Source organism: Tauraco erythrolophus, chromosome 2 (assembly GCF_009769465.1).
Source record: "Tauraco erythrolophus isolate bTauEry1 chromosome 2, bTauEry1.pri, whole genome shotgun sequence".
In the NCBI taxonomy this organism is placed as follows: domain Eukaryota; kingdom Metazoa; phylum Chordata; class Aves; order Musophagiformes; family Musophagidae; genus Tauraco; species Tauraco erythrolophus.
Window position 1 is genome coordinate 72,700,182 of NC_141466.1, and position 12,695 is coordinate 72,712,876.

The 12,695-nt window shown below is 43.5% G+C and overlaps 1 protein-coding gene across 3 annotated transcripts in view; it reads left to right on the forward strand.

Moving 5' to 3' along the window:
- The window catches only part of ASXL2 (ASXL transcriptional regulator 2), a 128,392-nt gene that overhangs the window by 91,984 nt on the left and 23,713 nt on the right, over positions 1–12,695 (forward strand). For all 3 annotated transcript variants that reach the window (XM_086631460.1, XM_086631459.1, XM_086631458.1), the window contains 2 exons: positions 5,071–5,186; positions 11,505–11,631. In XM_086631460.1, the coding sequence (XP_086487586.1) occupies positions 5,071–5,186; positions 11,505–11,631 (243 nt within the window). The remainder of the gene's footprint in view (positions 1–5,070; positions 5,187–11,504; positions 11,632–12,695) is intronic.

Here is a 12,695-nt window from a genome sequence, read left to right on the forward strand (position 1 = left end):
CTGCCGTCAGTATTTGCAGCAATTTACTGCAATTTTTCTAAAAGAATTAAGCACTCACCTGCTTCAATAAACTATTGACAAATAAATCTTACTACTTCCCTTGGCACAGTTAGCACAGTTTCTTTACGAATGTATATGAGAGAACTGATTGACCGATGGTTTAGGGTTTGCAAATCTTAAGGGAACCCAATACCTTGTAAAATGTCATCAGATCTTCCCAGACTGAAATTTCTAATTTAATTGACCTTTAACATAATTAAAGTTCTGTTATAATTTAATTTCTTAGAAGAAATGCCCTGAGTCAATGACATTTCAAGTAAGAAGTCTGAAGTGTAAAGGAGCCTCTGTCCCACAAATTACAGCTGTAATTGAGTGCAGATGGATCTTCCTCCAGTATTTCTTCTTGCAGCTGGGATGTGGGACTGTATTGGATCCATTCTTAGTTTATCTCACAGCTCAGGGTTCGTGAGGTTTGGCTGACACATGTTCCACTTTATCTCATCTACTTTAATCTGAGAACCGTTAACGTTTCACCTGGCAAACTCCTTTCCCAGCCAGACCAACAGCAGGAAGCACTGAAAGCTCATGAATGAACCAGCTGGCACGGTGACTGCGGGCCGAGGGCACAGAGTCACTCGTTTTGAAGCTATCCTGGCTCAGGATGCCTATGTTTAATTGCTTCTCCAAGCAGCACTCTCCAGTACCTGAGGGTTTTTTGTCACTGCCCTTTAGTCACGTTTCTGTCCTTGCTGCTCATTATCAAGGGGACGTCTCCATCCCATCTCTCCTGTGCCTCCTTGGGATGAGGGGATTCTGTTCAGTGTTTCTAATTCACAAAATCTACTGAAATTCATTTCTGTCCGATACTGGACCACAGTCTTCCCTAATCTTTAGCTAATCAAGGAGAGATCCTTATTTACATAGAAACAGCACGAAGCAACTCATCGAGTGTTTTAAAATCAGAGTGGCTTACTGGACACACTGCTTTCCTGGGTGTTGCTTTACATCCTGTAATTATTTCTGCAGCTCCGCTCCAAAAGTGCTCTTAGGATTTAAGGGCATTAAGAGGTATAATCTCAGCTCCACATATTTTTCAAATTATTAGAAAGCCTGAAGTGAAGACAGAACTCGCTGTACTGCAATTCTTTTTAAACCTAATGGAAAGCAGCTCAGCTTGTCAAGCCTCGTCCTTGTGGGAGACAGATGTGCACGTGCAGAAAAATATTCTTTGTGTTACACCTCTGCTTGGCTGCGTGCAAAGTTCTTAAAAGGATGTAACCTTTCTCAGAGTTTTTGGGTCTGAGGACCCAGGGGTGTACTCTCACAGGTTTATCCTCCCATCCACCCCCCTTTGCTGGGGGGGCCCGCAGCTGAGCCCGGGGAGCTCTGGCTTGGTTGGCTTTCTCAAGTTCTCCTGTTTGTTCTTGAGAATGTGTTGCGGTTACAGCTGTCAGTCCAACACGGCGGCCGTTGGGGCACGCGGGGCTTTTATACTGTCAGAGGACACACAAAATATCATAATGCAGCTTTGTTGTGCCTGCTGCAGGGATGAGTTGTCCTCCCAGGTGTGGAGTTTAGTCTGTGCTGCCTTTCCTGGTTTAAAATCATAGAATGGTTTCGGTTGGAAGGGACCTCAAAGATCATCCAGTTCCAACCCCCTGCCATGGGCAGGGACACCCTCCACTATACCAGGTTGCTCAAAGCCTCATCCAGTCTGGCCTTGAACACTTCCAGGGATGGGGCAGCCACAACTTTTCTGGGCAACCTGTTCCAGTGCCTCACCACCCTCAGAGGGAAGCATTTTTTCCTTAGATCTCATCGAAATCTCCCCTCTTTCAGTTTAAAGCCATTGCCCCTTGTCCTGTCACTACACGCCCTCATCCAAAGCTCCTCTCCAGCTTTCTTGTAGGTATTTTTCTTTATTCAAAGACAGCATAAAAATTAAAATGTGAATAGAATATGAGGCTGGAGAAGAGTAGTCTGTATTTGGCTTAATGTTTCTATTTCGTGCAGAACTTGTAGCTTCAGCAGTGATAGGCTTCAAAGAGGATGTGGTTTATGTTTCTGCTATGCAAATGTCTTGAAACCAGTAAGTCAATCTGTTTCTGTGCATGGGTTTTAAATGTTAAACCAAAGTCGTGTTTTCTTCACATTTAACAACGACAAAGCATGGATCAGTTCAACAAGTACGAGAGTGCAGCATTTGTCCAGTCGAGGGCTGTGTTTGCAGCAGCGGTGGACTGGGAACGTACCCGGGCAGTGTAGGAGCGATGCCGATGGCTCGGCTGTGCCCGGGCTCCTGGGCTGAGAGCACGGTGCTTTCCCCGCACAAACAGGGAGCCCAGACACGGAGCTACATCATTTCATTTTGTATGCTTCGCTCATGGTCCTTCCTTTGAGAATAATATAGAATAGCTCAGTTTCCCAGGCTTTTCCCTATGTCCTTGACAGTTTTCTTTACTTTCCTGAATCCCATTGAGTTTTGTTGATGTTGTGTGATCAGCACTACAGTATGTGAGTGAAGCAGTCAATGTGAATTCACCGTAAGACTTTTCCATGCTTCGTCGTTCCATCCTTACACGTAGCATCATCTTGCTGGCCATTTTCATGCACCTGTCAGCAGTAATTTCCTGAGATGACACAGTTCATTTAGATTACTACAGGTTCTGTGAGTATCTTGGTTTTTTTCCCTCCAAAAATCTGCTTGCTTCTTTTTTAATGTTTTACTTTGTATTTTTGGTCTTTTGTTCTCTGGGTTATAGTTCTCTGAATTTCCACACAACTCTCTCTGACCTAGACTCAATTAAATATTTTATATATTATTGTTTCCTGCCATCCAGTCTATCACTAAGCACTAAATGCTCCCTATGGAGTACGTGACTTTGCAGAATTTTTGCTGTTTTCTTGCCTGATTACCATTTGATTCTGTTCTTTGCCTTCTGTCTCACGCAGCATCAGAGTAATGCCAGTTCTTTGGTTTTTAAACAATAGCCGAATAATTTGTAGAAGCCTTTTGTTGCAAATCTCTGGAAGCGTGAGTGAACTCTCAGCACCAAACTTTCTTTTCTTCCTGTTCTCTTTATCGACACGTTCAAAGAATTCCAATGGGTTTGTGAGATCAGCTTTTCCTCTCCAGGTGCTGATCAGACTATGACCTTTCCAGCACCAGCATCACCTTCTTGAACTGCAGTTTCAGCCATATTGAGAGGCAAGCGCCAGTTTACAAACATTCTTACTGCTCTTTCGAAGTATAGATGTAACCTTTGCTTTCCAAGTCTTGGTATAATATCGGAGGTCGTTGGGGTTTTTTTTGCCTTTCAAGTGGTAATTCTGCTTGTTGTGCCACTGTGTCATCTTTGTCGTGCATATATTGTCTGAGTATCATAATCTTGTTAGTGATTTTTAAATTAACGGTTTCTTATTATGCCTTTTTGTTGTTGTTGTTTCTCATGACATTTCAGAGCCTGATATTACCTCATCTCTATTGTGTATGCCTTCTAAAAAAACTTGCTCTTTTCATTTAATATCTGTGCCACATGTGAGAATTTTACTTTTTATAGTTTGTTGTTACTAGTTCTATGCATTTTATTGAAAAGTTGCTTTCTGATGCTTACTGTCACTGCATTGTTCTCGGGAGCTTCGCTTCTCTGTGGATACTGAGTGAGATCCCACTGCGACTATCGTTAACAAAGAGCTGCTGTCATTATCTCTTAACTCCTTTCTGTTGCAGAAGGATACCAGGTTAGCCTCATGTATTATTGCTTCAGAAAGCAATAATTTAAATAGTTTACATGTGAACCTGTTTATCATCCTTTATGGTAGTGGTCAATCCCCTGGGATCAAACATTCTTTTACTCTTCGTTTTGTTTCCTTGATCTTACAGTGGGCAGCAGCATCTGTACAAATACGTGTCCAGGTATATCTACAGACCAAGAATTTGCCAACTTCTGTTGTTTTCTTTCTAACTGGCTGCCTCCGTACCCAGTCTCACAGATTTACCTTTAGAGTTCCTTGCAGGTGCCCCTGTGTCTCATGGACGTTGTTGGCTATGCGTACGTAATGTTTGATTTGTTAAGGCCATCGCGCAACGTAAAGCATTCCAGTTAATGTCACTTGGCTTTTGTGGTTTTTTGTTGAATTCTTTCAGTCCCGGCAGCTGAACAGTGTGCTTGTTACCTGCCTTCGTGTATGTGTGTGTGGTGGGTCAACCTTGGCCGCTGGCCAGTACAATATGCATTTGCCAAGACAATACGAGGCAAAACCATGATTATGAGAGACTGGGACCGAATGTTTTCCCTGCCTGGCTGTGGATCCATCACCCCACTGCCGCCAGAGCAGAGCAGTTTGAGTGTCCTGTGCCGAACAGGTATATTTAGGCCATGTGCCCAGCCGTTACTTAATTCCTGTCGCTGGTTTATTGGTTGTAATGAGACCATTTAAAAGCCTAAATCCCCTGAAACTCGAAGCCTTGCTTTTAGGACTCCCCGTGGGTAGGACTAGATTTCTTTAAGCATCTAGGCTCCTCCACTGAGAATATGCGTCCATTTACTGGAATATCCTGTATATTCCCATATTTCTTTTTGAAAAAGAGCAAGTGATAATCAAATTCCGCTTCATTTGCATGTCATTTATCTTCTGGTTCTTGCATGGAATTCAGACTTAATCTGGTCAGAAACTGCTGCCAATTAGGTGTCTGACCACAGGTCGTTCCAGATGAAGACAACCATTGCCTGTATTTTGGTTTAGATTTGAATTAGCTAAACTTGGGTGAACCTGAAGCTTTTTCTCAAGCTGCAGCATTGTTTGATAGCAGCTATTTACAAGATCAATAAAAAAGAGATTAAAAATCAGAAGTTGGTTGTAGGAATTGCTGTTGGCTTTCAGAGGAAAGAAGCTGCCTTGGTGGTGGGGAGGGAATAGAAATGATTCTCCGTGCAAAAGTAACATTGGCTAAAGGTGCAGTTTTCATGAGCCTCCTGAGATGATCTGAAACGGTGAGGACTGGCTAACGTGCTGCAGGCAAATATAAAAGGTCAGATTATGTGTATATATATCTTTTTTTTCTTGTAGTGTCATCTAGACTGTCACAGACGTCCTCTCCTCAGTCGGGCTGTCCGTCACCTTCCATCCAGACAGGCAAAGTCATCTCCTCATCCCAGAAGCACAGCAAGAAGGCTCTCAAACAGGTAAGTAGCATAATCTGGAACTTGTTTTAGGGATTGTTGCAGTAATTTGATTTCTCTGGTAAATCATCTTTCTCATTGAAACTGCACTCTGCAGGGAAGTAATTCAGGACTTCCTGGCTGTCTCATAGTAAACATCCCTCTCTCCTAAAGGTGATTCAAATTATTGTGCTATTTAGTGCTTTTGCTTCGTCCCTAAATAAGCATCTGGACTTTTTTCAATTATTATTTTAGAGGATGGATATAAGCTGTTGTTTCTTTTCACCTAACCCTTCGATGAGTGTGATTAGCTTTCTACAGTCTGTTTTAGTAAATGGAAGGTCTTTTAAGCAAAATAATTAAATCCACCAACTTCTTCCCCTAATTAGGGCCAATACGCTCCCTTCCAAGGAATTCTGTGGGTACAGTGGAGGGAAGAAGGGGAAGGAGAGCACACTGACTTTGTGCTGCACCTCTGCTGGGTGTTGGGAGAGAAAGAGGACTGATTATTTTCCATGCTTGGGGAGTGATTGTTGTGTAGATGGTGTTAATTGTGTGCACTCAGGTTTGGAATGGGTAAGTGTTTGTACTTCACTTGATTTATTTCTCCTAATGAAAATGCAAGATGAAGTAGTTCCCTGAGTGGCTTATTTGCAGGTGTTTCCTCAGCTGCATTGTTTAGTTTTCCATGATCCTTAGAAAGGAAATGCTTTATCAGGGTTAGATTTACTCCTTAGTAAAGTAAAAATCTGCAAGGATTTATGAATCAAGTTGCAGAGGAGGTGCTAGTCCAGGGATTACGAACGCTTGTCACAGACAGATGAAATCATGATGTGTTCCAGATAGGATTTACCTTTTCCAGCCCAGCCTCTTTTCCTGACTTTTTCCAGCTGATAAGCAACACTCAGGATGGTGTTCAGCTAAGAGGGGCGCCTGTGGCCCTGGGAAAGGATCTGCAGCGAGCGAGAAGGATGTAATTAGGGCGTCTTATTGAGGAGAATATTACAGGGTAAGATAAGACTGTATAAACTGGAGCTTTATTTCCAGCAAAGACAAAGTCAAGTTGATGTCAAAATGAGATGCCAGCTTTAGGGAATCTTCTCTCTTCTTTCTTTTTCCTCTTGGCTGTTTCTCAACAGAAGCCTCAGTGTTACTGCCATGTTTCTTGCTGCTGATAGCTGGCAATAAAGAAGCAAGATTGTGTTGTCACTTTAGGCAGATTTTCTTCTGAAGTTCAGAGTCAAGCTTCCACTTTCATTTGAATCCTTAGAAAATTGCTTCTCACTAATTCAGCAAGATATTAATTATACTCTGCTTTCCCTTCCTCATCCCTCTTTAAGCCTGGCTGGCAATCGTTTCTCTCCAACATCTGCAAAGGCTTTTCTCTTTTAAGAGAGTGAGCAAACACTCAGGGGTTGTTAGAAACATTCCTCTTTCCTCCTCTTGTGCTCAGCAGTTCTTCTTTTTCTCTGGTCTGTAGGTCCCTGTTTCACAGAATCACAAATTGGAAGGGAACTCTGGGCAAGCTGATCCTCCATTTCCAGCCATACACTATTTCCAAACCTACACTCCATCTACTTTTCTCCTCTCTTCCCAGCCTCTGTCTTTACATGCCTAATAATTTTCTGCTCTTCATCTCTGAATTCCCCATGCTCATGCTCCCACCAGCCTTCCCCACCAGCATTCCCCCACTTTTATATTCACTCCCCTCTGTCTCTGCTCTCTCCTTCCTCCACCCCTCAGCTTTCTTATTCTGACATGTCTACTTACTGAGCGTCCTTCTTCCAGTGCTGTCTCTGAATGTAATGAAATACGTCAGAGCTAGCGAGTTCCAAAATTGAGACAGTGTTCTCAGTTTCTCTGTTAATCTCATTGGTTTGGGGAAAAAAATCAGAAACCCCGAAAGAGAAACAGGGAACCACACGGAGGCCTTGATGTCTGCATAGCTTACCTGTTTGTGCTTAACAGTTCGGCAGCTGTCTGCAGGACAAAAAGCTGTTTCTGATGGTCATCATCTTCCACCGCAACAGCTCTCCTCCCTGAACTCAACTCTTGCGGCATCAAATTGTAGCACAGGGAATAAGTTGCCTTCTAGGCACACAGGAGAATAAGGTGTTGCCAAAGAACACCGTAACAGTTTAGTCATTCTTACTCACCTGCCTATGGTTTGCTCTAGCTTTGGATCAAATTAAGAACATTGCATGCCCTATCCATTGCTTCGTTTTGGTTCCAGTGGAATTCTGGCATTTTGATCAAATATCCCATCTTCCCCCTCTTCCTAAACATGGTTGCCGCCGTAGGCAGGAAAAGTTATAAAAAACAGATAGAATGGGCAAATACAGATAGCAGGAAGGAGACAGCAGTGTTATGAGGAGAGTAGTAGGAAAAACATATTGAGTGAAGCAAGAATTCAAGAAAGCTTTCATATTTTTAATTATGTCTGCAACCCAGATTATTTGCCAGTGTGCCCTGCAGAAGACAGCTGGCTGGATGCAGCCCTCCTGTCTTAAGCGCTCAGTAATTATAATATTACTGGAGGGAAGAGAGAGATGATTTCCAAGCGAGAACTTTTAACCCTGGAACACCACGCTGCCGCTATACTGGCAATAAGTATCACGTCCTTTAAGAAATAAGGATCAGGTTTTAGTTCATAAACACATCAGAGTTAAAACTGGTCGTAAGTAAGCAGATGGCTGCTTTCCTTTAAATTGTTGGGAAAAATCTTGAGTTAGAGGTTTGCAATACCTGAATCTAAATTGGCAGAGACATGTCAGTGCTGGAGAGATGAAACAGCCATGGGGAGAAACCCCCTTTGCAGTGAGTGTGTGCTGATACAAAAAAACTGCTGCATTGAGACTCTAAAATGTATAGTCCAGATCCAGAAAGACGGGTGGTTTCTCACCCATTGCTGGAAAGGCAGGTACTGCTCTCATCCTTTCCTCTGATTCTCTCCCATCCACTGACATCATCTCATCCTTACCTAGCTTAAGTGGAATCCCAGTGCCACCAGGTTTCACAGAAACCCAGACTGGCTGGGGTTGGAAGGGACCTCTGGGTCTCTCTAGTCCAACCCCACTGCTCCAGTGGGGTCAGAGCTGGTTGCGCAGGACTCTGTCCAGGCAGCTTCTGAATCTCTCCATGGAGAGAGGCTCCACCACTTCTCTGAGCAACTTGTGCCAGGACTCAGGCACCCTCATAATAAAGCATATCTTATATTCCGATGGGATTTCATATTTTGTGCCCATGGCCTCTGGTCCAGGTGCGGGGCACCGCTGGGAAGAACCTGGCTCCCTCTTCTTCATTTCCTCCCTTACGGGTATTCCTATGCACAGATAAGATCCCCGTGAGCCTTCTCTGCTCCCAGCTGAGCCATCCCAGCTCCCTCAGCCTTTCTCCATAGCGGAGATGCTCCAGACCCTTCAGCTTCTTCCCTGGATCCGGTCTGTCCATGTCCTTCTGGCTCTGGGGAGCCCAGCACTGGACCCAGCGCTCCAGGGGAGCCTCACCGGTGCTGAGCAGAGGGGCAGGATCCCTCCCTTGATCCAGATCTCACCATGGTGTTTTAAGATTAGAAATCACACCCTCTGCTCTAAGATTTATACCGTGGGTTTTCACCTTTATCCATTACACTTTTATCTGTTGTTGCCACATACGTGGTCTGAGTAGGGCTGGTACGGGGTTGGGCTACACCCTACAAAAGTTCTCTGGTCACTGAATACCGTCACTTTTTGAGCGGTACAGTACACATTTTTCCCCATTAGGAGCGTCCCAGTGGGTTTTTACCATCGTCATCAAGACCGTAGGCAGATGCAGAGCGAGAGGTGGGTGCTGCTGCTGGCAGCGCCGGCACCCACCGCAGAGCTGATGGGGAGCGTGCTGCTGACATAGGGTCTTGGATTAAGTGACAATTACATGAGGTGCTGGTGATACTGACTGAATGGCACCATTTTGAATTACGCTCTTTTTCAACGCTGTAGAATAAAGTGGTGGTTTCTGCCCTCGGCAGTGTGGAGTGGGGGAGTGCGTTACCTCAGAGCTGCCCTTTGTGCAAACACACCTGTGCCGGTTTGGGGCCAGTTGGGGGGTGTCATGGGGAGCGGGGCTCGGGGTGGGGTATTATAGAATCATGGAATGGTTTGGGTTGGAAGAGACCTTCAAGACCATCCAGTTTCAACCCCCCTGCCATGGGCAGGGACACCTTCCACTACACCAGGTTGCTCAAAGCCCCATCCAACTTGGTCTTGAACAATTATGAGGGAGCTGGACCTGTTATCCGGTGTTACGGGGGAGTTCTGCCTGGTGTTGGGTGTTCTGGGGGAGCTGGGCCTGTCCTCTTGCCACCCCTCTATCCCCCCAAGTACATCCAAGGAGATTCTTGAGAAGACAGAACTTGGCTCATCACAATACGGTGAAAGAAGTGGGACAACAAGAAACAGCAGGCATAAGTTGAATGGCATAAGGAAAAACAGGACATAAGGAAAAGCTTTTTCCCCCTGAGCACAGTCCAGCAGTGGAAGCGGGGGCCCAGAGAGGTTGTGCCACCTCCATCCTCGGAGGTTTCCAAGGCCAGACTGGGCAGAGCCCTGAGCGAGCTGGCAGAGGCTGGCACTGACCCTGCTCTGAGCTGGAGGCTGGACTGAAGAGACCTCCTGAGGTCCTTTCTTTCCAGAATTACTCTGTGATTGTGACAGGACTCAATATAAATTTAGATAGATTGAAGAAACCCGCAAACGTTTGTAACAGAAAGCATGAGTGCGAAGCTGACATGGAATTTAAAAAGAGGTATCTAATGAATAATTGTTTCCTCCCCGTCCCACACACACCTTGGCGTGGGCACCTCAGGCGCTGCATGACCTAGAACTGAGGTGACAGAATGAACAAAAGCAGAATTGTTTTACCTAAGCCGAGAAAATGCAGCAATTAAATAGCATACAGAATAGGTGAACTGAATACACAGAACCTTAAATATTTGAAGTGATGTGCGTAATGGACGTATGGGATTCACACAACCCCCGGAACGTACCAATGGTCTTCATAGTCTAGTACTTTCTTGTCATTCACTGTTGTCTGCAGTTCATCTTCAAACCAGAGAAGAATTTGAAAAAGCTCTCTTGAACTCGTTTATGGGTTTTTGTTACTCATATGAATGCCAGGTCTCTCTTTTGTCTTTCTTTTTTAAAAAAGCCTTTTGACCTCAATAACAGGAGGTTAATTGTGCATTGCAGAGGATACTTCCTCTTACTGATTTTCAATTCTGCTGTGTTTCAGTTTGGCTAAATGTTTTTTTTAACCTGTGGTAGAAGTGGCTAAACAGGAACTGTTTAATAAATTGGAAAATAGGAATCTACCCTGTCGGTTCATTATCTGTATCTTTTTGTTGTCAGTCTCCTTCATTTGTGTCTTTACAAACTGAAAGTCAGTCTGTCTTTTTTTTTCTCATATGGCAGATTCTGCAGGTTTCTGCATATTTTTATTCTCTTTCCTAGATCTAACTGTGTTATTATTGTTGCTATTATTGTTTCAGTTTTGTTTTGTTTTTAAGATAGTGATGATCTCTAGTTAGCAGTCCCACTCATATGTATATATGCAACATATTTCCCATTACTTCCTATTTTGAAATTCCATTGTATGTTTGATCTGTTTAATTTATTCTGCTGTTAAGTTTATTTGTGTTTGGATTTCTTTTTTTTTTTGAAAACAGACACTTTGGTTTGGGTAAACGCTGCAGTTTAACCAAATGCCTTCTTACTTCCTTGTCTTAGTCATTTGTGCCTTTTAGGCTGTATTATGGTTGCATTAACAGTCTTTTTGGAAACAAAGGATTTTGTTTTCTTCCCTTTGACATTTTAGTCTTTGTTACTCTCCTAATTAAAAAAGTTTTTCCTAGTGGGTAGCGTCTCTGTTGAAAGTTTTTAGTAAGTTGCTACTTGCTTCTCTAGGAGACACAAACGAATTACACAATGGTACTTTTACTTTGAAGTTATTTGTATAATCACTTCTTGAACCAGCTCCAGACTTGGAATCTTTTCTCTTTGCATTCTCTAGAGATCTTTTTTTTTTTCATGAAACAACACAACTTAAGATGTTCTGCAACCTTTAACTTTTTGCTTTAGATGCAAAGGTAGGAAGTCCGTCTACTTGTAGTAGTGTATTTAAATAGCCAGTATCAGTGTCTGATGCAAACTGAATGTGTTTCAGAAGTCATTTTGAACGTTTCACGTGATTAGAATCAGAACTCAGCTATCGGTCACTGTAAAACAAGCAGTTTGTACTGGATGCTTATGATTTCTAAGAATATTTTGAATTTCTCTTTGGTCATGTTCTTCCGTCCTCTTCCCTCAGGCCTTGAAACAGCAGCAGCAAAAGCAACAGCAGCAGCAATGCAGAGCAGGCATGCCCGTGTCATCTAATCAGCATGTCCTTCTGAAGGCTGTCAAGGCAGCCACTGACTCCACACCGGCAAAATCTGGTACGTGCCGTGATGCTTCTGTGTTTTCTTTTACTGTCGGGTCTCTATAACTTGCCTTTTCTTGTTCTTAGGGGATGAGAGAAGAAAATGCTCTTTTCATATGGTGTTCTTTTTGTTTCTGAAATTGTCCAGCTTCTATCTCCCTGGCTTTGATTTTATGAGGAATGCATTCAGTTAAGAATAGATCTTGAATAGATCTTATTGTGCCGCTGTCTGGTTAAAAAGCTGCTTTCCGTGATCGATATCTTCCCCTATAGTTGCCTGAAGACTGTGGTCAGGTACTTCTCGTAACTAACCAAATTAGGTGGTGTTCCTCGCAGTATTTATTTTTTTCCAAAGTGGCTTCTCATTTTACAGAGTGGCTTTCATGTCTTGTTCCAAAGAAGTACGTTCTGAGCTGAAGGATCCCCAAGCAGTTTCCAGCATTTACACTGCAGTAGAAATTAATGAGATGACCGCTCCTCTCTTGTTCGTTCAACAGTGCATTAGCTCCCTCACCAGCAGCAGCATTTCACTGCTTACCATAAATTCTTGGTAGTTACTTGTAGCTAGTTTTCTCTAAATTCTTGTCAGTGTAACTGATTTCCACCATAAGCACATAGTTCCGTAAGCATGACTCCATGCTGTTTTCTTTTAGGTGCAAGAAATGCCTCTGTGTTTGTATAGACTGATTTTCACGTTGTACAAGTAAATGATTTCATAGAGGAGTGCTGTCATTATTTTATCAATCCACCATTTGTCAAGCCATCTGTAAACATTACCAGTAGCGGCTCTATACAATCTCCCAGATCACTGAGCACCAAGTTGCTTTTGTTCACACTTGTGGCAGAAATCAGAACAGCAGGTCTGTCAAATCGAACACGTTTGGCCTGGTGACCTGTGTCCGTCACTGCTGAGAGCGTGTGCGTGAGGAGGTGTGACAAAGCAGGGTAGGCATGTATAGCCCTCTCCCAGAGTTGAGCGTGTTGTGCCCAGGGGTCTCCAAAGCAAGAGGAGATGTCTTTGTATTTTCTGGGAGGGATTTTCTCCAGTGGCTTTGCCTAACCTGGGGAGTGGAATGTGGA